Raw genomic sequence first — 27,399 nt, 5'->3', positions numbered from 1 at the left:
TAACATAAAATGCGTTTAACAGTAGCCCAATGAGAATTTATAAGAGCATGCATAAACTAACAAACTCTGTTAACAGCAAAGCAAATATCTGGTCTCGTAAAAATGAGATAATGAAGAGCACCTATAATTTGACGAAAACATATAGCATTAGAAAACAAAGGATCTGACATTATGATAGCTTTGGAGGTTGAGATAGGAGTATCAACAAGCTTGCAAGATATCGTACTAGTCCGAGTGAGGATGTATAGGAGTATCAACAAGCTTGCAAGATATCGTACCAGTCCGAGTGAGGATGTCAAGTGTATATTTATGTTGTCGTAGCATAAAACCCATACCAGTAGACTAAACCTCAATACCTAAAAAATAATGAACAGTACCCAAGTCGCGAAGCTTAAATTATGAGCTCAGCAATTGTATGAGGCGTTTAAGCATAAGAGAGTTGCTACCCATAAGCTGAATATCATCAACACAGACCATGAGTAACAAATATCAGTACCAACAAAGAAGATAAATAATGAGGTATCAACTTTGGAGGTGCAAAAACTAATTGATAACAGAAAGTCATTCAGATGAGTGTATCAAGCCCGCAAAGCCTGTTTTAAACCATATAGAGACATATATAATCTACACACGTGAGAGGGGAGAGCAGAATAAACAAAACCTGGAGGTTATTTCATGTAGACCTCTTTGTCAAGAACTCCATTGAGAGATGCATTATGGATATCAAGCTGATGAATTTTCCAATCACATGTAACTGCAATGAAGAAGACTAATATGACGATCACCTGCTTGATAATAGGACTAAAGGTTTCAGAGTAATCAATACCTTCTTGCTGTGTAAAACCTCTAGCAACTAGGCGTGCCTTATACCTCTCAATGCTGCCATCAACTTTGTATTTAATTTGTACGCCTATCGACCACCAACAACATCCATCGAAGGATGAAAAGGCATCAAGGTCCAAGTTTTGTTAGCGTGTAAGGTTTGAATTTCCTCGTGCATAGCATTATGCCAAGCCTCATACCTATTAGCATCAGTAAAACAATTGGTTCATGAGTAGGAAGAGATACTACCAGATTGATGGGAGCAACAGTAGTGGTGGTAGTTGTTGTTGATAGTATTGTCTTTGGCTGCCTAGGACGAAGGACCATATGATGTTGGCAAACAGCTGGTCGAGGAGGAGAAGCACATGTACCCGTAAGTTGCTAGAGAGGATACGAGGAGAGATTTACACAAAGTTGCAGACTGACTGGAGAGTCTATGGAGGGACTGATCGGCACAACAGACCCTGATGAATCTGTTTCAGAACTTGTCTATTTTGCAGCAGCAGACCTGAAAGCATGAACATTTGTTGATGGAGAACCTGTTTTTGCATAATATTCATTGGAAAAACAAATAGATGGTGATAGTATGGTAGGGCTGGGTGGTAATGAAGTTGTTGCAGAATCTATGGGCAAGCGGTGGGTTTGTTGGGCTGCGACAGATGGTAGGATAGGGGTATTGGTTTGGCAAGGTTATGGAGCAGTAGGTTGAGAATTTTAGGAAGGATTCAAGGTTTGGAGGTATGTAGGTTGTGTGGAGGGTACTGGTGTATGTGTTATATGTTCAGAATTCGTAAAAAGAAAGACATCTTCATGAAAACAAACATGAAGGAGACATAAATACGTTGAGATGCTAAATCAAGACAGCGATAATTAAGATGAGATGAACCATACCCTAAAAACACACATGGAGAGGAACGGAAATCCAATTTGTGAGCATGATATAGACGTAAAATGAGAAACAAAAACAGCCAAAAGTACATAGAAAATTATAATAAGGAGTATGACGAAACAGACACTCAAACAGAGATTTATTTAGGAGAACAAGAGTCAGCATGCGATTAATAAGATATACTGATGATTCAAAAGCATAGTTCCAAAACCATAATGGTGCACTACATTGGACTAAAAGAGTGAGGCCAGTTTCGACAATGTGTCGATGGCGACACTCAATGGTGCCATTTTGTTCATGAGTATGAGGTCAGATTAATCGGTTATGAATACCAATAGTCTGAAAAAACTGATTTAACTTACAATATTCACCATCCCAATCAGTTTGAACATATTTAATCTTACATGAAAACTAACGCTCAACAAGTGTTTGAAAACGATGAAAAATGAAAAATACATCAGATTTGGCAACAAGAGGGTAATACCATATATGTTTGGTATGCGTATTAATAAATATAACAAAGTAACGAAAACCATCAGAAGAAAACATAAGGCCAGGATCCCAAACATCACTAAATATTAAATCAAGTGGGGCAGTAGTTTTGTGACCCGTAGGTCGCAACGACAAATGTGACAACTTGCCTAATGGACAAGCTTGACACTGAGCAAGAGAACGCCTAGAAGTATATATTATTTTATTATTGAAAACTAACAAATTTAAAATGCGAGGGGTAAGATGACCCAAACAAAGATGCCACAAATCAACAGTCTTGGAGAGGCAAGGAGACTAAAAATCTTGAGGAATTGACGTGGCAGAAGACTCGTATAGGATATAAAAACCATCATTACTCTAATCAGAAGCATGAAATTCAAAATAAACATGATTATCATGATATAATATTTGAACAGATAACAACGGTTTGGTAATATGAGGCACATGAAGAACGTTAGATAATGTAAAAAAACATTTTAGGAAATGTAACATGGTATGTCCAATATGTGATATGTCAAGGCCCTTACTTTCACCAATATGCAAATGATCATTACTAAGATAGGTTGCAGAATCGGTTAGAGTTGCAAGATCAGGTGTGACATGTTGATTTGCGCCGATGTCAGGGAATCATGTTGCAACAAAAACGTTCCAAACAGCAAGATGAGCAGAGGGATGTTGGGTACTATTGTGGATAATAAGGAGCTGTATGGACAAAGTTTGAGCACAATTGGCACCTGACATTCTGTTGTCCAGACCACTGTCTAGCCCCTGTATTGCGCCTGTTCTGCTGCCAATTGTTTGGCCTCGAGTTTGCAGCAGATGGAAACCTGTTCTGGTGATTGTAGTACTTGTTGTTAGGATGTTAATTACCTTGAAAGCACTCCCTATTACAACTGAAATTTGAATTGTGATGATACATAGCAAGATGAGCAGAGGGTTGTGGTGTTGGTAGCAGTGGTGGCTGCGGCAATAGAGCTGAAGACAACATAGAGGAATTTGCGTCCATAGAATAAAGGGAGTTCTTGTCTAGAAATTCATGTGTAAGAAGGTGGCTATAAAGGTTAGCATATGACAACGGTTCTGCCTTGATTATAAGACTCGTTACCAAGACTTTGAACTCACCACGAAGGCTACGAAACATATATAGATTAAAATCTTCAAGATACATGGGTCGACCAACAACAACTAATTTTTCAAATAATGATTTTTCTTGCTACATGTATATATTAATCGATGAGTCACCTTGCCGAAGATCTTAAAAGGAACCATGGAGTTGCATGATGCGAGAATTAGATAGAGATGTAAGAGCTTTCTCAAAAGTGCGCCAAACATATTACAAGGTATGACAATCTACCATGAGATGCAACACATCTATGGAGAGTGAGAAGAGTAATGCACTTAAAAAAGTTGATCCTGTTGCTTCCAATGAAGAAAAGAAAGGCTGATTATCGAAGAAGAACCAGCAGAATTGTTAGAAACATGAGATAGGGGACACATGATTGAGCCACCAATAAAGTGAAAAACATCTTGACCAAGAAGATATGGCTTCACCAATAGAGATAATTTGTGTTCGTAAGTTTTAACAAAACAACTTGGTGGGTGTTGGATAGAGCGGTGATAACTAGAGTTTGTGTTCCCAAAATGTATAAAGGAATGACATAAACATGCAAGGAGGAGTCATTGACGTGTTCTGTAAGCGAAGGCTACTGCTGCTGTGGAAGAACTCCACCGGCAATAGCTTGTAGATGGCTGGCCGGCTAGGTTATGCCATCGGTGTTGAGGAAGAAGTCGGTGACAGCAACAACAGAATCCATTTATGAGAGGAAAAGAAAAAACTGGCTGTAAGGGGGAGAGGGAGAGAAGAGTTCTGATGGAAGAAAGCTCTAATACCAAGTTAAGAATAATTAGGAGGCTTAACCTTTGGTTTAGCCAATCCTTTTCTATTTATATGTATAGGGTAATATACAATAGTTAAGGTAGAGATTACAACACTAGAGTAATTGCCTATAATATTTCCTCTATAGTATACATTTTATAATAGGTCTTTGTGCTTGCATGCACCGAGCAAGCCCATTTAAGGACTTACATATAACATAAACACCATTTCAAACTTAAGAAATTATGAATGTCAATATGCATGCCCTCTTGCCACTTGCTCAGTTAGTTACATGTAATATTGATTTTGTTTATAAATATATTTAATTATTAATAAGGGTTTATTTATCTTTAATATTCATCAAATATTTGATTAATAAATTTAGAATAAATATAAAGATAAGATTGTTATAATTATGAGATTTCTATTACATCAAATCATTTTCCTAACTATTCCTAGTTAATGCTCTATTAAGAATGAACATTAATTAGAGTTATTAAAATTAATATATATTATGTTTTTTTTATGAAAGAAAATAGTTGTTATCATAAGATGAGGTAAAAAGGGATACCTAAAACTAATATATAGATGCTTGTCAGATGACATGTACACTAAACTGACCCACATGAGAATTCTATATAGAGAGATCACATGTGTCTATGAAAAGGCTCATACGGCTGTTGTGTAAGTTGTCCTTATACTTGAGATTACTAAGTTATCTTATATAGAAAATTTTATATTTTGATACTACTACTACATGTTGTCCTAATAATGGGTAATAAACAAGAAGATATTAGGTATAACATGAACATTATAAATGTATTTAAGTAATAAACAAACGATTCATGACCTTGGATAATTAGGGAAAGTGTTTAATATGTTCTCAAATAGTATTGCTTATAAATCCTTGCGCAAGGTGGAATGAGATTTGAAAAGAGTTCAAATCTTATTCAAATAATCAATGACTATGATGTTGAAAACAAACATGATTTGACATAATAGACACATTTCATGCTATAATGTCTAAATTAGAACATAATTGATGAAAATATAATAATTACATTAGAAAATTGATTACTAAAAGGTTAAGTCAAACCACTATAAGGTGCAGTGACATCAATGGCTGCTCCAGCGGTCGGCAGTGTGCCCACTACTAGTAGCAACCAATGAGAAAAAAGAGATGAGGTGCAAAATTACAATTATATCCCTTGAGCCTTCCTTAGGGTTTTTAGGGTATAACTACAATTTTACCCTTAAACTATATACCTAATTACATTATAGTGTTAGTGTGTTAAATTTCAAATTTACCCCTATATCTTTGGGCTTATTATAATAGGGTTTTGGGATGTAAATTATGACTTTACCCTGCAACTTATATCTAATTACAACCAGGGTATTCTAGACAGAATTATGATTCTATCCCTGCAAATATAAAATTTTGATTTTATATTAAAATTGAAACCTAAATTAAATTAATTATAAAATTAATTTTCTAATAGGATTAGGATTGAATTAAAACTTTTAATTCAATTTTTTTAGTTTTGTAATATCTTAATATGATTAGGATTTAAATAATATGTTTATATAAATAATATTTAGAAAATATTTTTTTCTAAAATAAAAGGAGTTTTAAGCCAAAAAGTTTTATTTAATTGATCCTAAAATAGTTTAGGATATTAATAAGAATTTTAAAATGATTAATTCTTCATTAATATATTAAGTACATGTTGAGAACATGTTTTGCTGCCTTCTGATTTTATATGCATAAAACCAGAGTTCTATTTATGGAAAACTTGTTGGGCTGCTCAAGGTTACCATTAATCGAATATATTTAATGCTATAAAACTAGGTCCTACTCATATCATGATCTGAATCCCAGGTCCATGACTGGAAATCTAAGAGCGATGTTGTAAGAACACCCCATCTACGCTAAGCCCAAAACATACATGTCATAAAACAAATTGTATAAAGATTTTGCAGCGTTTCAATATCTTTCAAAATATTATATTCTTCAAAACAAATAAAATCAATAACACTTCAAAATTTCTCATCATTAGATAAAGCTTAATTAAAATAATGTAATAGTGGAGCATCTAAGTCATCGAATAAAAAAACTAAAAGGAAAGCCTTATGGAACAAGTAATATATACCGACCAAATCTGAAAAAGTAAGAATACTCAACAAAGTCCACCTACTAATAAGAACTAAGAACCTAAAATAATATTTAAAAAAAGGGATGAATTCAACCAACTCTGTGAGGAAATAACATTTAACATACATCTTAAATATTAATTGTTTGCAAGTTGATATATCTTGATATAAATATACATACTAAGCATATTAACATAAAGTAGTGGAGTACATGTTAGAGATCAGATGACATTTGAAGGTGATCACGGTAGAAGGATCAATCACCACAGGCTGGTGCCTCACTCACCAACTAGGTATACAGAATACTATATGCAAATAGACTAACTACTCTCTGTTAGCATGTAGTTACTGACAAGTATAACGATATCGAGACATAATAGATATTCATATAATTATCAAAGCAATGTATATCATATCAAATATAATATAGTTCAACAAAATACGAGTGCAAATTCAAGAATTGATGAGTACTCAGAAAATAAAGCAATATATATAAATATTCAAGAAATTAACTAGTTGTACTCATCATATAATCAACACATATATTTATTTATCTTACATGCATTTTAAAGATTATCTTACTCATCAAAAAACAAAAGCAAAAAACAAATGGATGCAAAACCAAAGACTACTAAAGATCGTTATGAGGAATGTCAATATAACTTATAATGGATACGAAAAACACTAAAAAATGACTTGAAACAAAGAAGTATAAAAAGATTAAAAACTCTAATTTTAGAGAACAAAATGTAAATATTAAGCTGAACTAATTCAATCAATCGATCCCGAACATAACCCAAACGAATTGAACCCAACAAACTTGATAAAACTATATTGTTGGGTCAACTAGTCGACCGGAATTACCATCTAGTTAATCGCTATCAAAGGCCAATCGACAACAATAAGCAAACCGGTGGACTGATTCAGAAAAACCGGTTGAGCGATTGATTGAACCCAACAAACTTCATAAAACTATATTGTTAGGTTAACTAGTCGACTAGAATTACCAACTAGTTGATCGCTATCAAAGGCCAATCGACAGCAAAAAGCAAACCAGTCAATCAATTCAGAAAAACCGATTGACTGATTGGCCGGGATTCCTAGAATCCTGATTTGTCAATCTTTAAATCTACAGATTACATAAAAACACAATAGGTTCTTCAACAACCCATGATTCCTATCATAACCCATTTTTGAATTATTCTCTAAAATTTACCCCTTTCTTTTAAATAAAAAATAATAATATCAAGAGGACGGACGATGTGGAAAAAGTTGGCAGAAAAAGATCCCAGGTACATACATAAATATTAGGCTGAAATTTTGGACAAATTTAGAGCATAATTATATCTCGTTGTACCCAAGACTAGAGAGACAATGTAGATTCAAGGTCAAATTAAATGATTATTGGATGAATCTGCATAAAAATTAACTCCAGGATATAATTAGATTTTTAATAGGCCAATTTAATTTAATTATTGACCAAATTAAGAGTTTAGTTATATTTAAGAATTAATTTGGATCAAATTAAAAGATTTAATTCAGTGCAAAAACTTAATTATACTTTAAATGAGTCAAATTAAATTTATTAGCGACTTAATTGGTAAACAAATTAAGTTTACGAGCCCAATTTGAGCTTAATTGAGAAGATTGACATTTTAGAGGACGAAACTTATTTTTTATCTAGTCAATTGGCTCAAATCAAGGATAAAATTGCAAGAAAATTAGAAATTTAGGTTCAATTAGGGATTAAATTGAAGAACTTCGCAGCCAATGACCTTTCTAAAAAAAGCGTTGAACTCGGGGAATTAAATTGATCGAAATCAGGGGTGAAGTTGAAGAGACTTGAAGTTTAATGCTCAATTGAGGATCAATTTGCATAAATTCAAAACCAATGATCAAAATACAAAAAGGCGTTGAGATTCAGGATAAAATTAAAATTTCTAGGCCAATTAGAGGTGCAATTATAGGAATCAAAAGTCGAAGGACTAAATTAATTTTTGTTCAAATTCCTAAATTAAAACCCTAAAATCCAAAACGATGTTGTTTCATTTAAATGAAACGACGCGTTTTGTCCAAAATAGTATTATTTTTTACCTAACAATAAAACAAAAAGAAGAGAAACTAGATGACATGTCGTTTGATTACTATTCATCATCTTCTTCTTCTTCTTTCTAGAAAAGCTGTTAAGATAACTATTTTTCATAGGCATTTAATGCTTCATTTCTTCACCAAACTTGACAAAACATACACTACAATGATGGCCTAACATTTGACCATACTCCAGTATGGTTCCTTTCGGTTGATTGATACTACAGCGACAATGGCACTGACCTAAAGAGTCCAACTCAGACAGCCTTTAACAGCCAAATTTGACAGTTCATGATGATCATTTTAAGTCAACGGTTAAGATCCTTTTAGGCTGAATCAAGGGCCAAGATTTGTCTCCAATAAAAACAAAATGTTCCTCTTCCAACCCCTATAAATAAGGGTGGATTCCATGCATTGAGGGGGGAGAATTAAGAGGCCAAAGTTTGAAAAACATCAACTCTTTCTTAGTTTTTTTCTTCTTCTCTCCGCCAATCTCTTCCTTCTCTCTTTGTCGTTTTATCAGCTGCCACCACCTCACCACCACCTCAGCCCCACTGTGTACAACAACAACCTAACCTCCTCTACCATCTCATTTTCGCACCAAAAACAAGAGCAACCACTGTAAGATTCTCCCGCTCTGCTATAAGTTTCTTCTTCTAGTAATAAAAACCAACCCCTTTTGCCGACAACTCTAGCCTCACCGTAAGCTGCCAGCACTTCTACCATCCTCACGTTAGACTAGTGACGCCAGATGCAACCTCTGCACCAAGTGAGCTTCTTCTTCTTCCTTCCCTCACTTTCCCCAATGACCTGCAACCTCTCAAGTTGCATACAGAATGTGAACATTGATTCACGTTCTACAAAACAATCAACTTATAAGCTGGGTTGGACTCGCTTCAACCCAGCTCATACAGCTGGGTTGGATCCAGCCCACCTTAAAAAAAGAGAGAAAAAAAGATGTTGGGTTGATAGTCAGCCCAACGCGACCGGGTCGGGTTGGACTCGTTCTAGCCCAGCCTAGACGGGTGGGCTAGGTCCAGCCCAACATATAATAATAATAATAATAATAATAATAATAATTTTCCAAATGGCATTTTAAAAATATTTGTGGGTCCCTAGCATATTTTTCCAATAATTTTGCATAATATCAAGTTGTAGATTTACATTGTAAGATACAGACCCAATATTAAAAAATACTCGGTTTCCTCTAAAACTTCAAAAAAGTAAGAAAGAATAAAAAATTTAAAGAATAAATCTTCATTTGAAATAAAACAAAAAAATATTTTGTTTTCGTGCATACAACCAAATCCTAAAGGTTTTTCATACATATTTTCTAAAGAAAAAAATTAAATTTTTATCATGTTTTTTTTTTTAAATACAAAAATAGATATCGTAACCAGTTTATGATTATCCATTAGGGTTTGGCCAAAATACAAAAAAATCTCATAACAATTATTTTGTTATTTGGAATGCTAGGACTTAACTATATCCAAGAAATAAATAAATTTGGTCCTTATAATGGTTAAGATTTAACCCAATAAGGTAGAAACTTTCTCGTGAAAAGATATCTACCTTGAACCTTAGATAAGATCAATGAACAGAAACACAACTTAGAATAACAATCAAACAACAATGCAGTTTACATTAGATAGGGTGCATTGAGGGTGATGCGTTTTCCCCTTGCACAACCAATCCTTTACCTAGACTCTCGCAGTCCATTAGGTTTCCTAGTAATCATAATATTAAGTGGTGACTCCTGAACCTTATAATCATAATGTTATGGTTAAATTCAAAACCCTTTTTTTACACACATCTCAGGAGAGAGACCCGTCGTTTGAGATGTCGTACACGCAACAACAATTCTAATTATCTAATCAATTTGTTTTAAGCTAACTAACACCCTAATGCTTCAATTAAATCTCTTAGATCATTCAATCATCAAAGCATAATAAAAATCCTAACTCTTTTTAAAACCTTCTGCAATCAATCCCTAATAAAAAATAACAATAAGGAGGGAGATACTTACTTGTTCTTCAACACTTATTCAAACCAAAACTTTAAGTTCAAAATTGATTTCTTGGTGTATATAGGAGTAAATCACAACAAAAAAGGGGAATAAAAGAGAGGGTAAAAGCAAATTCTTTATAATAGTGGCTAGGCACAAATCTTCTTCTTATAAGGGATTTCATCTCATCCTAAGTATCAACTTGCCTATCATAATTCCTCTTGCAGTTTGTCACTAACTGATCCCACCATATAGTGGCATAATCAATAAAAACAATCACAACAAGCTTGACTTTTTTGGGTTCTGAATAATTATGACACTAAAAAATTCACTCCACCTTCTACTTTCATTCTATAAACTTTTAAAGCATTCTTCCCCTGAAAAGCCGAGATTTTTAGCTTAATTGTACCTAAATCTTCACCTAAGTCAGCATTATGGTACAGGTACCTATAATTACCTCTTTAGCTAAAATTATCACCATATCTTTTCTTACAAACTGACAATTCCGCTGTTATCCAAAACATTTCTCATATCTCACAAACACATCTTCAAAATTAACATCACTCATGTCCGCATTATCAGCCACAAACTCCTTCATATTAGTGTTAACTCGCATAATAGCTCTCCTAACATTAAATTCTCTTCGCTCAGGTCTAATTTGAACCTTACCATTATGATTAACACATTGGAAAGCTAAAAGAAAGAAGACATAAACTAGGGAGCATATTAGAAAACTTTAAGAAAGGCTATGTGAAAGCTATTAAAAAAAATACTAAGCTACAAACATGACTTTTAGCAACCATGTTAAAGCCCCTGATCAGATGATTGAGATTGGTTATTCATCAAAGAAAAAATTGGATTTGCATTATGACCTATGTTAAGAGAATTCTGATATTTGAGGTTAATAAGGTTATATGTCACTTTCTCTACAAAGACAATAAGAGAAAGAGAAATGATGAATAGTTGATGTTGATCCTAGATCTTTGAAACCCTTAAATACCTTTTGAGCCTGTAAAATTCCTTCAACCTATTCAACCTATCTGAGTTACAATTTCATTGTCTCATCTTTGTGATGCCATGTTGTTGTTTAACTCTGATATTTTTGTTATCTGAAAATTTTATAGTTGAAAAGAAATATATATTCCTTGCTCACTCCCTCACGTGTTTACACTACTTTTGTGTTTCACTTAAATATAGGTTTTTCACTCAAATATGTTTGCTACGCCTTCGTCTTACCTTTCTTCGACTCTTACGGAACTAAAATCAAAACCAAATATAACAGCCTTAGCAACATATCCAAATATATGTATATGACTTAATAAGCAATAAAAATATGAAAACAAGCAAAGATGAATTTATGATTACAATTTCATGAGTAACAAGCAAATTTGTACGAAAAAATGATGTTTTTTAATACGCGAAAGATAAAAGATGCAAAGGTATATATATATATATATATATATATATATTAAATGACACCTAAATATATCAATTATGATGTTATTATACTGTCATAATTGAAAAAACAAATAGCAGCAAAAAAAGTTTGAATTACTGACGTGAATTAGACTTGTTACGACAAGTTCCAATCCCGAGTTTAGTTTTTATAGAAAACAAACTCCAAATGATCTAAAATTTTATATTGGGTGCTATTAGAACCTTAAAACCCAATATTTATAATTTGAGAATTTTATGAGTTTCTTTTATCCAAAATTCCCTTCTGATATGAATCTAACCTATTACAACAAGTTTTAATCCCGACCGGTTACTATAGCAAATGATCTCCAAATGAGATCAATTTTATATGAGGGTGATATTAAGACTCCTAGAGCTATATATAAAATTTTATAGTTTTTTGAATTTATTTGGTCCAAACTCCCCTTTATTTATGTATCGTAGCAAATTCAACAAAAGTGACTTTTGAATGTTCTTTTCTTGATTTCTTTTTTTACTTTTTATGCTACTAATATATTCTGAGACATTAATAAACTAAAATAATGCCCTTTTTTAAGAAACCCTAGATGCAAACTACTAAGCTCTAGACACAAAATAATTGAAAATCGAATCAAAGACAACTAAAGCTAAGGAAGTCGAAACTAACAAGAAGAAAATAAAGGATATAACCTAAGTTTTAGAGCTTAGACCTAATTAGACATCTTGATCATATGGTGAAGCAGCCCTCATCGAAGTAGATAACAACTTTGAAAGCCAAAAATCAGATTTGATAAAACCTTGACTCAAAAATAACCATGTACCTAAGAACCAAAAGTATTGGAAAAAAGATTGGACGCAGAGATAATCTCATATCTAAGAACCCTAAGTATACGAATAACGCCATGCATGAAATCAGTTAATCTTTGATAAGTTAGTTTACGAACTTTGTCCCTGCAAAGAAAGGTTGTTTTGTCACAAACAAACAAAAGAAAAACTCATGTTTATTCTTTAACTTGCTACTGAAATTTGCAGCTAAAAGAACATAATATAATCTCTTCTAACTAACCCTAATGGATCTCTTTTGGGTTGCAGGCTAATGAGCCTCAACTAGTAATCAACTAATATAAGTCCAATAATAAAATAAACCCCTAAAGAATGTATAATAGAGCAGAACAAACCCAAATTAAAAATAATTATTCAAAATTAAATAAATAGAATAGAATAGAATAATAAAAACAAAGTCTTTATATTAAAATTCCTCCATAAAGCACGAATCTCCGATTTCACACATTCTTGGCATTTTTTTAGTCTTAACTTCAAATACGTTGTTCTCCCTCATTTGGATGAATTACTGGATCTACCATATATGTTTGGAAATCTTAAGATGTCTAGTTTCCATCACAACTTAAATGGCAACAAAATTCTACCTGTAGCTCTAGATATATTCCAGACAGTACACAAATATCTAGTTTAGTATATTTGATAAGATTTGTCTAATAACTTTGATCCTATGAAATAATATATTCTCAAACTCCTTTTGATCTGAAAATTTGCCAAATCATAGTTCCATGTGTCTAGTATCTCCTTGTAAACATTTAGCTTGTTCTAATGTGTAGTTTGAGAGATATCTCCAATTTTATAAAACTGATCAACAGATATTTTAAGGTTAAATTCGGATATGATTTGATTTGTATCATTTATTATAAAAACAATTGGATAACTAAAAACAAGTAATTTATTGACAAGTATAATCATGGCATGTTCTCTTGCATTGAATAAAGCTCTCATCTCATGATAATAATAATTTTTTTTTAAAAAAAAAGAATTCCCTGTATGAATTTGGAGTAAAATGACTAATATAACTCTGAAAATATGAATTGACTCTCCCATGGAACAGAAAAAGGCACAAAAAAAAAAGAAAAAATCAAAATTCTCAATTAAGTTCTGAAAGAATTTTTATCTTAATTGAGTACCCATCCCCAAAGTTTCCTTAAATTCTTAGTTTAGTTCTCTATCAAGGTCTATGAACATTGTAATTTTTATGCATAAATGTATACTTCTGATGGAATGCATAAACGAATATAAATGGTGGACTTGAGAATGTTTTTAAACCTCTGAAGCCCCAATTGAAAATCAAAACAGGTTTAGGCAGTCAATCGAGGATTCTGTGTAGTTAGAGACTTGTTTGAGAAATGGAAACTAAAATTAAAAACAATGGCCCATACAGGTTTCTACGTAGTTAGAGAGTAATTAGCACGACACTCCAGCCAACTGAGCTAATAGGCCATTTGGCATTGCATGGAAAATACGTTTACTTATGCCAATTTTATAACCATGGCTCCCCCTTTTCTCCTCTAGAAACGGGGCTACAAATGGAGAACATAAAATCCGTATTTTTACTATTTTCTTCCGTGATACGACAGGGACAAGATTACAACATGGGAAGGAGAGAGTGAGATTATGATCAGAACAGAAAATGACAGAGAGAGGGAGAGGATGCATCCCTCAAATTCATTATTCAGACAGTTTGCACAGGAATAAAGGGAACTTGGACAACTTTCCTACGTAAAAATGGCATTCGAGAAAACCATTGCTATCATTCGACAACGGTTTTCTCAATAAATGCCCATACTATACTATACACCTCAAATTATTAAGAAATACTGGTGGTGCCTTGAGAAATTATAGGAGGCCGAAGATTCTACAAAACCAATCTTCTGCTTCTTCAAAGCTACAAGATAGTGACCGGTCAATCAAAAGAGAAATTAATGGACATTACTCCATCATTGAACTGGTCAGACCTGAAGTAACCAACGGCTTGCCTCTACCCACAGTGAAACCTTTGGTCCCATCAGGCATTCTTGGACCCTTACAAGTTTTTTTAGGAGATGCTTCACAGTGAGGGGTGCTGCCACATTTTGGAGGAGCAAGCATACCTCTGGCACAAATGATTTGACCGCGGCCTTTGCCCTTGCCGCGGCCTTTTGCCCATGCCTTCTTTGATGCCCCTGGATTATCTTCAGCCTAAGAAATATTCGACAAAAATTGTAAGGCGTTAACATTTAACACTGTTATTATTGTTAATTTAGAGCATTGGCATGGCATTTTTTAGTATGCTGGGAAAATGGTAGGCCAATTCTGTTGGAAAAAAATTAGGGGAGAAGATAGGAAGAGAAGCATGGTGGAAGGCCACTAATGGCAGGCCAATTCTCTTTTATATCATATTACTCTCCTAAGAGAGGAAGTCCCAACAAACTTGCACTTGGATTACAACTCCTTCAATACATATATTTATACTAGTTTATCGATAATTCTAGATACTTAATAAGATAATCGTATCATTCATACTTGTGCTTCTAGAAAAACTAAAAAGATATTTTGAATGTAGACTTTAAAATTAATTCCGACAAATTCTATCATCCTGGAAGATTGAGAATTAATATATATGTAGATACATGGATGTCAAGATAGGACTAGTTAGACGAGAAGTTACGTACACAACTATCTATGGCAGACTCTGAATTGTTTGGTTGAAAGGTATCTTCTATTGATTCATCAAGGGGTGAATCTTCTTCCTCCAAAATGTTGTCAAATTCTGACTTTCTGCCCCTGGTGAGAACAGATTTTGGCTGCAAAGTTTTTTGACAGATAGTAAGCTATATATAGTCTTTTGTTGATCAGAACATACTGAGATGGTGCAATTAACAACTTAGTTTTTGCCTACCGAGCATCGAAGTAGCAACCTTACTTTAAGGCCTTTCCTCCAATTCCTTTCATCATTCAACTTTTCAACCTGGTGAACTTAGAGGAAGCTCTCAATTTCATAACAAAAATAAAAAAATTATTGGCATAGCTGCATTGACATACCGCTTTCTCAGCCATAACTCGGGATTCCAGCTCCACAAGTGCGTGCAGCTAGAGAATAAAAGGAAAAGGAACCGTGAAAATTTTCCTTTCAACACTATCCTTGCCTGGCTTGGAAAGAAAATGTGTGCCAATTCATGATTGATACCTTGTTGGTTACAAAGAAGCCATTTTTAGCCCGGGAAGAATTGGATTCTTGAGGATGGCATATTCTGATGGTTTTCGCACTGTTAACAATGGCTATTGTTAATACACAATATCCATGAACCTGATATTTTCTAGAATAACAGAAATACAAACGTCTTGTGTTTCTGTTGTAGACTTGACCTTCCAATCACGCTAAAAATTTTCTGGACATTTTGATGAGAGTGATCGTCAGGCAAATTCTCCACGACAACAATGCGAGACTGCAGGGGGGAAAAATAATAATGTTTTGCACCAAGCAGAATTACGTAGAAAATTAGTTTCAAATCATGTGTCCAACAGAGAAAGCCTGTGCTGATTTACCTGCAATTCTTCTCTATGTTTATCAGTGAAAGGGAGTTTGCGTTTAACCTTCTTGCCATCTTCAGCTAGAACCTACAGAACATCGATAAAACAACAAAGAGAGAGGTCCCTCTGGATTTAACAGTTTTGCTTTTGATAATTGCAAAAACAACGATGAGGCAATTTAAGAGAAAGAAGTTACAAGTTTTGAAGAAGACTTGAGTGCTTGAGCAAGCAAATCATTATCGCTAACAAGGGACCTCATTTTCTTAGTTGAAGCAATAACAGCTATCGGCACTGCAGTACAGCCAAAAAGATATGATAAGAACATCGAACTACTACTGCTACAGCAACATATAGGTCCATAGAGAATAATACTTCAAAGATCCTTACCATAACCTTCAGGATCTTTACTAACGTGCTTGGACATGGACTCGTTCGCTAGAAGACTCATGTCACTGAGTTGGTACTCCACCTATTTTAGACACAAATAGTTCGCAGACTGTAAGAGCATTTCAAAACGGGATTCGTTATGAACAGAGCATATGTTGGTCAGCATAATTGCACAATGACTCGAGTGCCAAAAACTTGTCATGTTGTTTATGAATGGATGTCGAAAATGCAGGCCTGATGAAGAGAAAAAATAGGCATGACAAATCAACAAAAGAAATAAACAACATGATGGAAATGGCTGAGAAGCTAAGAAAGATTTGGTGTGCCAAGATTCTTACCATGCATTTGTAAAAACACATTTTGCACCAAAAAAACCTTGCCACCTTGCCATTAACCAATCAAGCTTGTCATATTATATCACTAGTTCAAGAAATTAAAAACCTAGCAGCACCAATTGATGCATGTAAAAGGCTTTAAAAAGAACATGCGAATCATCTAATAAACATAATTCTAACGCAACGATACAAGAATAAATAAAGGTGACACTGAGAGCCAATGAAAAATACAACAGAGATGAGGTTTCAAACAAAGAATGAGAACCTGTTTGATGATCTTTTCCCGGAGATCGTCAGTGAGAACACCTCTATTCTTTGAGGGGCAATTAGACATAGCATGATTTGGATTATTAGAGATTAAATAGGCAGCAGCATGGTCTTGGTCCCCAACAAAGATCCAATCAGACCCTCCAGCAGCACTAGCAGTAGCACCAAAATAGTGAAAGCAAGGATAAAAATAACCTGATATAGGCAATTGGGTTGTATTTGTCTGCGATCTTGGCACAAATTCTGGTGCCTGCGCATTGAATTTGAAGGACACAGAATCCCTATTCTTGTTACTATCATTTTTGGGTTTGGTTGTTTCTTTCAATTCTTTTTTTTCTACACAGATTTCTTCAGTTTTTCTTTCAGGTTGTGCTTGTGCCATCACTGATTTTCTTTGCCTCTCCAGTTAACAAATTCTTGTATGATCTTTGCTTAATATCTTTGATATCGTATAATAGTTTGTTTCTCCCTCTCTCTCTCTCTCGCTCCTGAAGTTCAGTAACTGCGTTGTCCTGATATTGAATCCATACTTGGCGCATAAATAGAGGCATCTGTGCGTTTCTAAAATTTTTTTATATTACACTAAACCGTTGTTCAAGGGTTTGACCAGTATTTTTTGAGGATCACAGCCTGCTAAATTTTGCCAAATGGATAGTTCTTACCCCTGCTCTTATCTCTCTCCTAACATTTCCTAAAATATTGCTGCAAGAATGAGTTAGTCATAGGAAAACCAAGTTTCAATCGTGATGGTGGACATGTTTTGTCCATATAAATTAGGTTCATGAAATGATTTGCTGTATCTGTATTTTTCGTTCCACATGAACGTACGTTATGGGATATAGTTTTCATATATATATATATATTTTTCTCTTTCGGTTGATGCGGGTGCGTCCCTGCTCGGTACTGGGTAGAATGCTCTTCTGTACAGTTCATCAAGAAGTTGCAGCTTCCATTGTCGTTGCAGCTACACGTAACCGATGCCAATTTGGCCCATAGTTTATCGCATGGTTCAGGCCTGAAATGAAACGTTATCACCATTTCTGTCTTAGAATTGGAGTTCGAGGTTTAAGGCCCAACCCTTAAGATGTTTGGAGAATCCTTCTGTTTACCTTCGATTTTTGAACTTTCCAAGTGGTCAAGTTTCAACTGTCATCATCTCCCGATTTCGAATTCTAATAGAATTGTAACAAAATGTCGGCTGTCAGTGAAAATAGATTAATTTTCCATTGACAAAAACCAGCGTGAAGATTAATACAAGTGTATCATCGAACCAGTTTCACATGTAGTCTCTCTTTTTTAATTTAATACTAGTTTAATTTTTTTCATCAAAATAACAATATTTTATTTTTTAAAAAGAAGTTTCTTGTTTTGATCCGGTGAAATGAATTAAATTAAAAGTCAATCCACTATGTAAATTTAACTAAGTCTATATCAAAAACAAATTTAAACTAAGACTCATCTCGAATCAAACTCTGAATCTAGCAGGAAAAATTTAATATGTGTACCTAAAATCTAGAATTCTCGAACACTTGTCCACCTAACCACTTGTTTTGTTACATCATGGCATGCGATGCTTGAAAATGGTATGGAATTGGGAATATAAGCATTCATAACAAGAATTCAAAAACCATGCGAGCCCAAGTCATCAGTGAAAAGATTAAAAGTTGATGAGAGAAATCAAGGGAGTCAAAAATGTCATAAAAATCAAAAACCAAAAGCTAGGACATCATTAGATATGATCATGAAACGCAAGATAATTCTCATACTCAACATCATGAAAACGCATATGCAAAAATAGAGTGGCGAGATTGATAAAACCAATGCATCAAACGGGGAGTAAGAATCACAAAAGTACTAAGCTCATGTTGTCTGCTGTGCCTTATGATCACAAATCCACCTTCTTGAAAGCTAATGTTAACATAAAGGATGGACAGAAATTCTTGAATAGAAGAAGAAAGGTGTTGGCTGGCCTTTTAGCTTAATACTTTTTTTTTGGGGGGAGGGGGGGGGGGGGCTTTCCTTTTTGATAGCTTTCTCCAATTTTCAAGTTTGCTAATTATACCAGACCTATCAGGAAGTATCATCATCTCTGGCTGGTTCTTGAGGGAATCTTCAACAGGGAATGGTTGTTTTTAATCTTAGCTACTGCTTGTATTCTATTCTATATCATCTGAATAAAAGAAGCAGAACAGTCCTTTGAATTGAAAATCCTGTGTGCACAAATTGTTCAGGGTGAGAATTTAATGAGAGGATCCATCATTTTCACTCACTTCTTTCACCAAACAATTTACACCTCATTTCAAGTGGACCTATCTGTGCTGGTTCCTTCATTATAACTTGTCTACAAGATTCTCTCTGTTTGTGAGAGAGACTGTTTTGTCATGGACCCAGATAAGCATTACACTTGATTGTGTTTTTTTTTTTTAAAAAAAAAAAAGTGAGATCCTGGGTTAGGTGAAAGGATAAAATCTAGGATTTTTGACAATTGACTAAGCAAGAAGCTGTTTGGAGACCACATAATTCAGTCAAGCTGGCACAAAATCATATATACTGATAAGCTTCATTATAGCTTTAGAGTTTAAACTTGTTTACCTAATGATAAATGTTTCTCAAAATAGAGAGGGTTATTTTATTGATTTAGAGAATAGAGAAGCCATGGACATTCAAGGATAAGAACAGCCTAAAAAAGATTTACAGAGTCGTGAGAACCGAAGAGTGGGATGAGGGGAATCAAATTCTGCAGCTCTAACTGTTTTTTTTTCTTGTTTTTACCAGAACAGTAATCCGCAATTGGGCCTCAAGTCATGATCATTGCTGGCCAGATTCTCGCTTCCCAAACATACCTTGTTCAGTTTGGATAGCAGAAATGAATGCTTTGGTGAGCTAAATTTGGAAGAATAATGTCAACTCCTTGCTTGTCCATCTTATCTTTTCCTTGAATTTAAGAACCCTGATTCTATAATAACTTGAGAGTACATAATCGGAAGAAAATAAAGGAATATAAACCTATAATATTCTCACTGGGATAAGTATCGATCTTGTCTTGTCATCGCACAGCCAAAACACCACCACCACCAACCAATTTGAGCATACAATGAAACAATAATTTCTTTGAGGCGTGTTTAGGCTCATCCTTGTCCATTTAATAATGGTCATGGAGAAGAGAATAATTCCCAATATATCACAATCATGATCACAACAATTACAAGCAACACACCAAGCATCCAAAAAGGGTAAAGGGTAGCTTAGGGAGTGACCGGAAAATAATATGGTTGGACTAACCGGGAATGTAAGGTGACGAAACTGACACCCTTTTCTTGTTTCTAGGCTCGTGTTTGGCTCAGCCCTCATTGAAGGGCCTGCTGGTTCTGATATTCTTATCGGGAAGAAGAGTGCCTAGAGAGGAAAAGAAGGGAATTTTTTTTACTTCTGCAATGTCCTCTTCCGAGCATAGAAATTAGAAATACAGTTCAAAGATACTGTGCCTACACTGATAAGACCTTTCAAAATTCTTTGTGAAGCTTCACAAAAACCCCAAGGAACAATCAACATTGACAATGAAATATTCCCGACTTCCTGCTTATGCACCCCTTGGGGAACTGGCAAAAATTTCAGAAGACTTGGATTCCTATGATTATCCTGGGTGAAATTTTTGGCTGCGTTACTTCAAAATTTATTTTCCTTTTCTTGGTCTTTCAGGCAACAGATTGGGGTCCTATTATGGTTTTCCACGTCAGAGTTCCACATTCAGAAGTCTCAAAGCAGAAGAGAGGGCATAAAATGCGCACCAATAGTCAACAAGAAGCAGGTGCACTTCCAGCGAATGAGTTCAAAGTTGACAGTGTCATAAGCTAATTCCACCTCAACTTCAAAATCATCAAAAGTAAACTGTTGAACGAAAATCTCTTGCAATATCTATTCCAAAACCTCACGTTTGCTGGAAAAGTTTGGCAAACATAAGTTCTAAACAATGATGTTTGGAAAGAATATCAATGGTAAGAAAAAAGGCCTAGTCTATTCCATTGAACACAAAGGGTCTTAGAATTTTATACCAATTCCAACCAAATACAGACACTCAATTTTAAGACAGAAAGAAAGCTAATCCTGCAAAATTTAACAGCGTCACTCATTCTCAAGAACCTTCCCCTTTAATTATGTGATTTTTCTAGTATTATTTCTATAATTATATAATCCTATCATGTATAGTTTATCTGCAAAATTCATGGTGGACAAACTCTATACATCTTTTCCTGATCTGTGAATGTGACTTTTCCAGCTATAGCCCTCAGATTTTGCATCTTCGTCATCCTCCATGCTATCACCTCCTGTAGTGGAGGTCCCTCCTGTGTTTACAGCTAGCTGCAGAGGGCCTTGGGGAGAGCCAGACTTGGAACTGTTAGCCTTTGAGGAGTCACCATACTGATCTTGGGCCATCCACAAACCCCCCAAAACAATAGCAGATTGATTTGCAGGGGCGGAGGCTGTAGCTGGTGGCACTCTCCGTGTATGAAGTCGGTATTTCTGCAACAACAAGAAAGTTCCATCAGAACTTAAAAACTTGATATGTACCTTGCAATGAGCAAGGGAAAAGGAAATTGCTTCGATACTTGAAGCATTTTCTTTCCTTTTACCCATGCTTCTATAAATGAAGCATGAGAAAGAGATGAAATGGAACACTCACTTGCAAATGACTCTTCACTTCATCATTGGTCAAGCCATCAACTTGCATAAGTTCTCTAATCTGCTTGGGAGTAGCAACTATAAAATGTCCAATAGAATCGAATTAGATACTTCCGAAAATTGAACCATTGAGCAGAAAAATTCTACTTTCAATTTCCAGTGGATTCATCAAGTTTACACATATTGTTAATCTCTCATCTCATCTCCATGTTTCTAGCCAACATAAGAATTTACCTAAAACTCTTCATGATTTTCATCTTTCAAGCCAAGCATAACTATAATTTTGCATCCCATCTATCATTCTCATCTAACAATATACATAAGCCCACACAACCATTATTCTAAAACCAAAAGACCTGGATTCAAATTTATACTAACCTTGAGCGCCTCCAAGTTGCTGTAAAGCATTGACAAACTGGCGGTGCAATTCTGGTGACCAGCACCTCCTATGCTTCCTAGAACTCTGCTGCTGGGATTGAGGTCCATTTCGTAAATTTGATTCTGAATTCGGGGCAGTAGTAGAAACTGATCTACTACAACTGCTTCTTGAACCTGTAGAGTTGGATTCCTCTTTTATGCTCTTAATTCCAGGAGTTAAAAGAGAAAGAGCAGGAACCGGCAATTCCTCTCTATTACTGTCATCCTCTTTCCTTGACGAACCAGGGTAGGCTTTAAATGGCATAAATGTTCTTGCTGCAGTCCTGCCTTTACAAGCCTGGAATGCATCCTCATTCACATACTGATTTGCTTTCTTGTTTGTCTAAAACAAAACACAAAATCATAAATAAAAAAATAATCATTTTCCATGTTCTATTCCTTTTTAAGACTTAAAGTTAAAAACACATCACATGAACTTCAAGTAAAGTTATTATTGTTATACCTTAGATTCTAATTTGAAGTTTTGTTTTGCATCAAACAAGTAATCAGTAGAGGGATGATGATCATCAGTAATCCATAACTGAACGGAACTCATCCAGTTTTTCTTGTCTTTAGAGTCTTTCTCCTGTATTAAACCATCACTTTCACGATCATCACCATGATCATCGATTTTTTTCTTCAAGGGAATGAATTCTTCCAATACTGGTTGTTGATTGTTTGATGTTCCACATTGCATCAACTCCTCCCTCACAACTTGAATCGCTGCAACATGAAACACGGCAGTAAAAAAACAATGATCACATCATCAACAACCAAAAAAATCCATCTTAAACTTAGTTGTTTAAGCCAAAGAAAACCCATTAATCAAAATCATCAAAAAAAAACCCATTTTTCCAAACTGATTTTTCCATGGATACAACTCATGAAACTGAAAATCCAAAATACCCCATTAATCAAAACCCATTAAAGAAAAGGGAGTAAACCAACCATCATTCAGAAGGAGCATGCAAAGGGGTAACTCTCGTTTAAAAGCATCGATCTTTCTCTTTTCTTCTTCCAAGTCATTAAGAAAACTATCAACTTTCAAACCCTTCACTGCAGCATCATCGATCATGGAAACCTCCTTGAGAAAATCAGTTATCGTTTCAGGCAAAAACGTAAATGTTTTTATTGCTGAAGTAAATGTTTTTGTTGTTGAAGAAGGCCTAACAAAATCCAAGCTCAGTTCAGGTGGAACCGAGCCCATTTTTTTCTTTCAAAAAAGACTAAAAGTTTATGTTGTCTTGATAAAATCTCTGAAGCGAAAAGAGAAGAGGGAGAGATGCAGACATGGAGAGATCTACACGTATATAGAGAGAAAGAAAAGGATTCTCTGGATTTTCAAGGGTTATTTTGTCAATAAAAAGGAGAGATTCTGTCTATGCGTTTTTTTTTGTGTTAACGTTATGTATTCACTTTCGTTTCTCCGCATATTTTATCTATTTATTTCTATAACTATTTTACCTCGCTCAAGATTTGGTCCCTCGCGATTTTTATTTAGTTTGATTTGGTTCTGTTTCTTTTTTTTTTGCTTATATTATTTTAATATTTAATTTTTAAACCACATATGCTTCTAGATAGATAACCTGTGCTTCAAAGAGGATCAAACCAAATTCTCCGTAATGTAAAAAAATATTGCTCAAGCACTATCAATGTATTTTAAAAAAGGGGAAAAAAATCCACGACTCGACATCATAAAAAAAGAATTTAAAAAAAATTACAATTGTCAATCTCCAAGAATCCAAACATATAAAGATGAAATAAAAAAAATAGCAAACAAAAAAAATAAAAAAATAGAAGAAAATTTAGATGAGGTCACCAAAACTCTCGAACGAGATAACACAGTAAAGAAAAAATAGGAGAAAAATAAGGTTTGAATTTAAAAATAATAGAATATTGAAGGATGAAACCGAATACGATAAAAAAGAGAAATCTCAAAAAATACCTAGGCCACCTAGTCAAACCTACTTCCTAAATCATAAAATGGGGATAACCTAATTGAAAGGAAACCAAAGAAAAAAAAAGTTTATTTTTCAAGATGAACAACTTCAAAGGGTGTAATTGAAAAAAAAATGATGTCAACTCATGTAAACTTTTCAAAACCATGAGTCTAACTAGTAACTAAATCGGAAGCAACCTATGTGAAAAACCACCATTTTAAAACTCGAGTCTACCTAATAGGATGACCCATGACTCAAGTGACCCGAGGCTCAGGACGTGTAGGGTTTCAAAATAAATTTGGGGGGGGGGGGATTCACCTTGTGTGAAATGATAAAAAAAAAAAATACAGGTTGGCCTATGACCTGGTCAACCTGTAGCAAACCTATTAAAATAGGGTCAAAACCCGTTAACTATTTTCTTTTATTATTTTTTTAAAATAATGTTATTTTTATTTTTTTACAAAATAAAAAGATTTGGTGAACTTAGGTCAACCTATCTAACCCGTGACTCAGTACTTGTCCCAAATCGACTCTCAAGAAATGAGAAAACAACCTAAAATTTTGAATTAAATGAAAAAATTGAAAAGAAAAATCAAATTAACAAAAGAATCAAAAACAAAAAAAAATCAAGAGAATGAGAAAGATGATCAAATTTTTTTTTAAAAAAAGACCAAGATCATTGATCAAATAATAAAATTAAAAACAAATTAAAATTTGATAAAAGGACTAAGAATCAAGATTTAAAATCAAAACATTAAGGATCAAACTTTAAATAGCATCAAACTTTGAATTAAAGGGTAAAACTAAAAAGAAAAATCAAATTCACAAAGAATAAAAAACAAAAATAAAAACCAAAAAAACAAGAACCAAACATGAAAAAAATTAAAAATCAAGATTATGGATTCAAGTATAAAATTAAAACTAAATAAAAATTTGATTAAAATGCTAACAATCAAACTTAGAAATCAAAACATTGATAGCTAAATATGAAACGTCATAACATAAGAGGACATAATTGTTATTTTTTAATGGTCAACATGAATTTCAATGGAGAGGAGAGAGAGAAGAGGAAAAAAAAAGGGCAGCCAGGTGATAACTCATTACTATAAAAACCACACGTGCTTCCCCACGTGAAAAAAAGCATCATGGAGCTTCAAACGCTTTAGTGGAAGTTGGTGTTCCTCCATCAGAAGATTGCTCACGCGCTGTTTAAAGAGCGTAGAGCTGCTCCATGAGCCAACAACTTTGTTTTTTTAATATTTTTTTAAAATGAAGAAAGACTAAATCGCTCGTAACCCACCTTAATAGTAACATAAAAACCTATAGGAAATAACAGAATACACCCAAACACAAGCATTGAAAGATTTGATTTTAGGAGCAATTTAGTCAATCTAATTTTAAAAATAAAAATTAAAAACAAAAAATTTCCCATAAAGTAATTAAATGAAAATAACTTTTAAAAGCAATTTAGTAATTTTAATGCGCAATAAAAATATGAGGCAACCATAATGTCCCTTATGATTTTGGCAATGACACTTGAACCCTTACTATAAGACCGAATTATCCTTTTATCAAAGTTAAATGTTTTTGTATGGCAAAGGCAAAATGATAAATTTACTAAGTAAATCCATAGTAAATTATGAGTATATACACAATAAAATACTATGTTCTTTTATCATCTTTTGTAATGGCATGAAATGGTTTATGTTGTCTCTTTGATTAAATTTCCATTCTACTTTTTTATATCATCTCAATACTCTTTGTTTTGTATTTTGATCTATTAATTGTTATATAAAATGTTTGATGTGCTTGTGTTGGATCATACTATTATTTTATTCCAAATTTGAGAAATCAAATCCTTTTATAATTAATATCTTAATGACATTTCTCCATTCTCATCAGGTTTTATCATGATCATCTTTTGCGAAAGAACCAGATAATATATATATATATATATATATATATATATATATATATATATATATATATATATATATATATATATATATATATATATATATATATATATATATAAAGGGATACAAGACAGTGTATAAATTGATCTGAATAAAGCTTTATATGGAGTGGATTAAACAAAAAAGAGAAAGAAACGCCAGGATATGACTTATAAATTTTTTTTTATAAAGTGAATTAAAATGCCTTTTACTGTGTAATTTTATCATGCAAGCCAACGGCATCAAAACATATGACTTATAAAAAAAAATTTATAAAGTGAATTAAAATGCTTTTTGCTGTGTAATTTTATCATGCAAGCCAACAGCATCAAAACGCTATTCAGGACACCGAAACTCAAGGCAAGCCCAGTAGCCTTTGTGCTCCTTCAAAGCAAAAACCTTTAAGAAAAAACGGTGAAAAAGTCGTTTCCCAAAAGCTCAAGATCACCAACAGCAATTTTATTACCAGCAAACGCACTAAAAAAAAAAGTTAGAACGCTGTCCCTTTTTCCTCCAAAAGCTAGTCTAAGTTTTTTTTTGAACTGGGCAGGTAAAATATCCCGAATCTGTCAAGTTGACTCACCAGGCTTCACAGTCAAATAAAGGAGCATCAGCATAAATAAATTAAACACGACCCTTTTTCTTATGTTTCTTCGTCAGAGGTCAAGAATCATTCATTTCCATGAAGGAACACTCGTAGGCCACCAAGATGGAATAACATTGAAGCAAAGTCCATATCATAATCACCTCCTTTTGTACTTTTACTTCCTCTCAAAAGCATATACCAGTGAGTTGTTTTCCAAATATTGCAACTCGCAAGATTTTCCTATATGTTGCTGGTTTAGTGCTCTTCTCTCAATTCCAAAGGAAAAAAAATATATTCTTTCGTTATTCTATAATCCCATGAATTCATGATTTTCAAAGAATTATTTCAATCTAATAATTTAAGCTATTAAATAAAAATTTAAAATATAATTTATACTGTTTTCTAATAAAAATTATCTGTTACTCAACGGTTGACGCATAGGCCGCCAATGGAATCCGGCCGGGGCTGGTCATAGAATTGTCGGTGGTGCATTTATATACATATAGCTGAATCTTAAATGACATGCTCTGATCTTGTCTAACCTACCATTTTAATTAAATATTAGACATTCTAGAGAGATTATGCTCTGGATATAGCAGCGTTAACGTAAAAAAAGAAAAAGATAGACCTGGAAATAGAAGGGATCAAAGCAAACATGCATACGCATTGTTCGTGGAAGGTAAGTTCTTCCTCTCTCTTTTTCTCGTATCAAGTGTTGA

General features: G+C 33.9%; 2 protein-coding genes across 2 annotated transcripts; both read right to left on the bottom strand.

Annotated features, from left to right (window-relative positions):
* Window positions 1–14,388: 14,388 nt before the first annotated feature.
* On the bottom strand, window positions 14,389–17,484 carry LOC133699449 (la-related protein 6C). The gene is made up of 10 exons (XM_062122687.1): window positions 17,101–17,484; window positions 16,501–16,582; window positions 16,310–16,404; window positions 16,129–16,200; window positions 15,949–16,028; window positions 15,770–15,848; window positions 15,625–15,672; window positions 15,482–15,550; window positions 15,255–15,386; window positions 14,389–14,781 (listed from the first exon to the last, which is right to left on the bottom strand). Exons 1-10 carry the CDS (start codon window positions 17,482–17,484, stop codon window positions 14,533–14,535), a joined length of 1,290 nt encoding a protein of 429 aa, XP_061978671.1. The 3' UTR covers window positions 14,389–14,532.
* A 3,640-nt stretch (window positions 17,485–21,124) lies between these two features.
* Window positions 21,125–23,608, bottom strand: LOC133698727 (transcription factor HHO6-like). Its single transcript, XM_062121759.1, has 5 exons — window positions 23,148–23,608; window positions 22,663–22,922; window positions 22,161–22,542; window positions 21,784–21,860; window positions 21,125–21,623 (listed from the first exon to the last, which is right to left on the bottom strand). The coding sequence occupies exons 1-5, from the start codon at window positions 23,404–23,406 to the stop codon at window positions 21,339–21,341; spliced, it is 1,263 nt and encodes a 420-aa protein (XP_061977743.1). The 5' UTR covers window positions 23,407–23,608; the 3' UTR covers window positions 21,125–21,338.
* Window positions 23,609–27,399: the final 3,791 nt, after the last annotated feature.

The sequence above is a fragment of the Populus nigra genome, chromosome 7 (assembly GCF_951802175.1).
Source record: "Populus nigra chromosome 7, ddPopNigr1.1, whole genome shotgun sequence".
In the NCBI taxonomy this organism is placed as follows: Eukaryota; Viridiplantae; Streptophyta; class Magnoliopsida; order Malpighiales; family Salicaceae; genus Populus; species Populus nigra.
This window is presented reverse-complemented; position numbering and strand designations above follow the sequence as displayed.

Coding starts and splice junctions, on each gene's coding strand:
- LOC133699449 (XM_062122687.1), bottom strand. CDS start 17,484: ATGGCACAAGCACAACCTGAAAGAAAAACTGAAGAAATCTGTGTAGAA. Junction 16,201..16,309: donor TCAAGTCTTCTTCAAAACTT/GTAACTTCTTTC, acceptor GATGTTCTGTAG/GTTCTAGCTGAAGATGGCAA. Junction 16,029..16,128: donor AACATAGAGAAGAATTGCAG/GTAAATCAGCAC, acceptor TCCCCCCTGCAG/TCTCGCATTGTTGTCGTGGA.
- LOC133698727 (XM_062121759.1), bottom strand. CDS start 23,406: ATGGGCTCGGTTCCACCTGAACTGAGCTTGGATTTTGTTAGGCCTTCT. Junction 22,923..23,147: donor CATGCTCCTTCTGAATGATG/GTTGGTTTACTC, acceptor TTCATGTTGCAG/CGATTCAAGTTGTGAGGGAG. Junction 21,861..22,160: donor GCAACTTGGAGGCGCTCAAG/GTTAGTATAAAT, acceptor GACATTTTATAG/TTGCTACTCCCAAGCAGATT.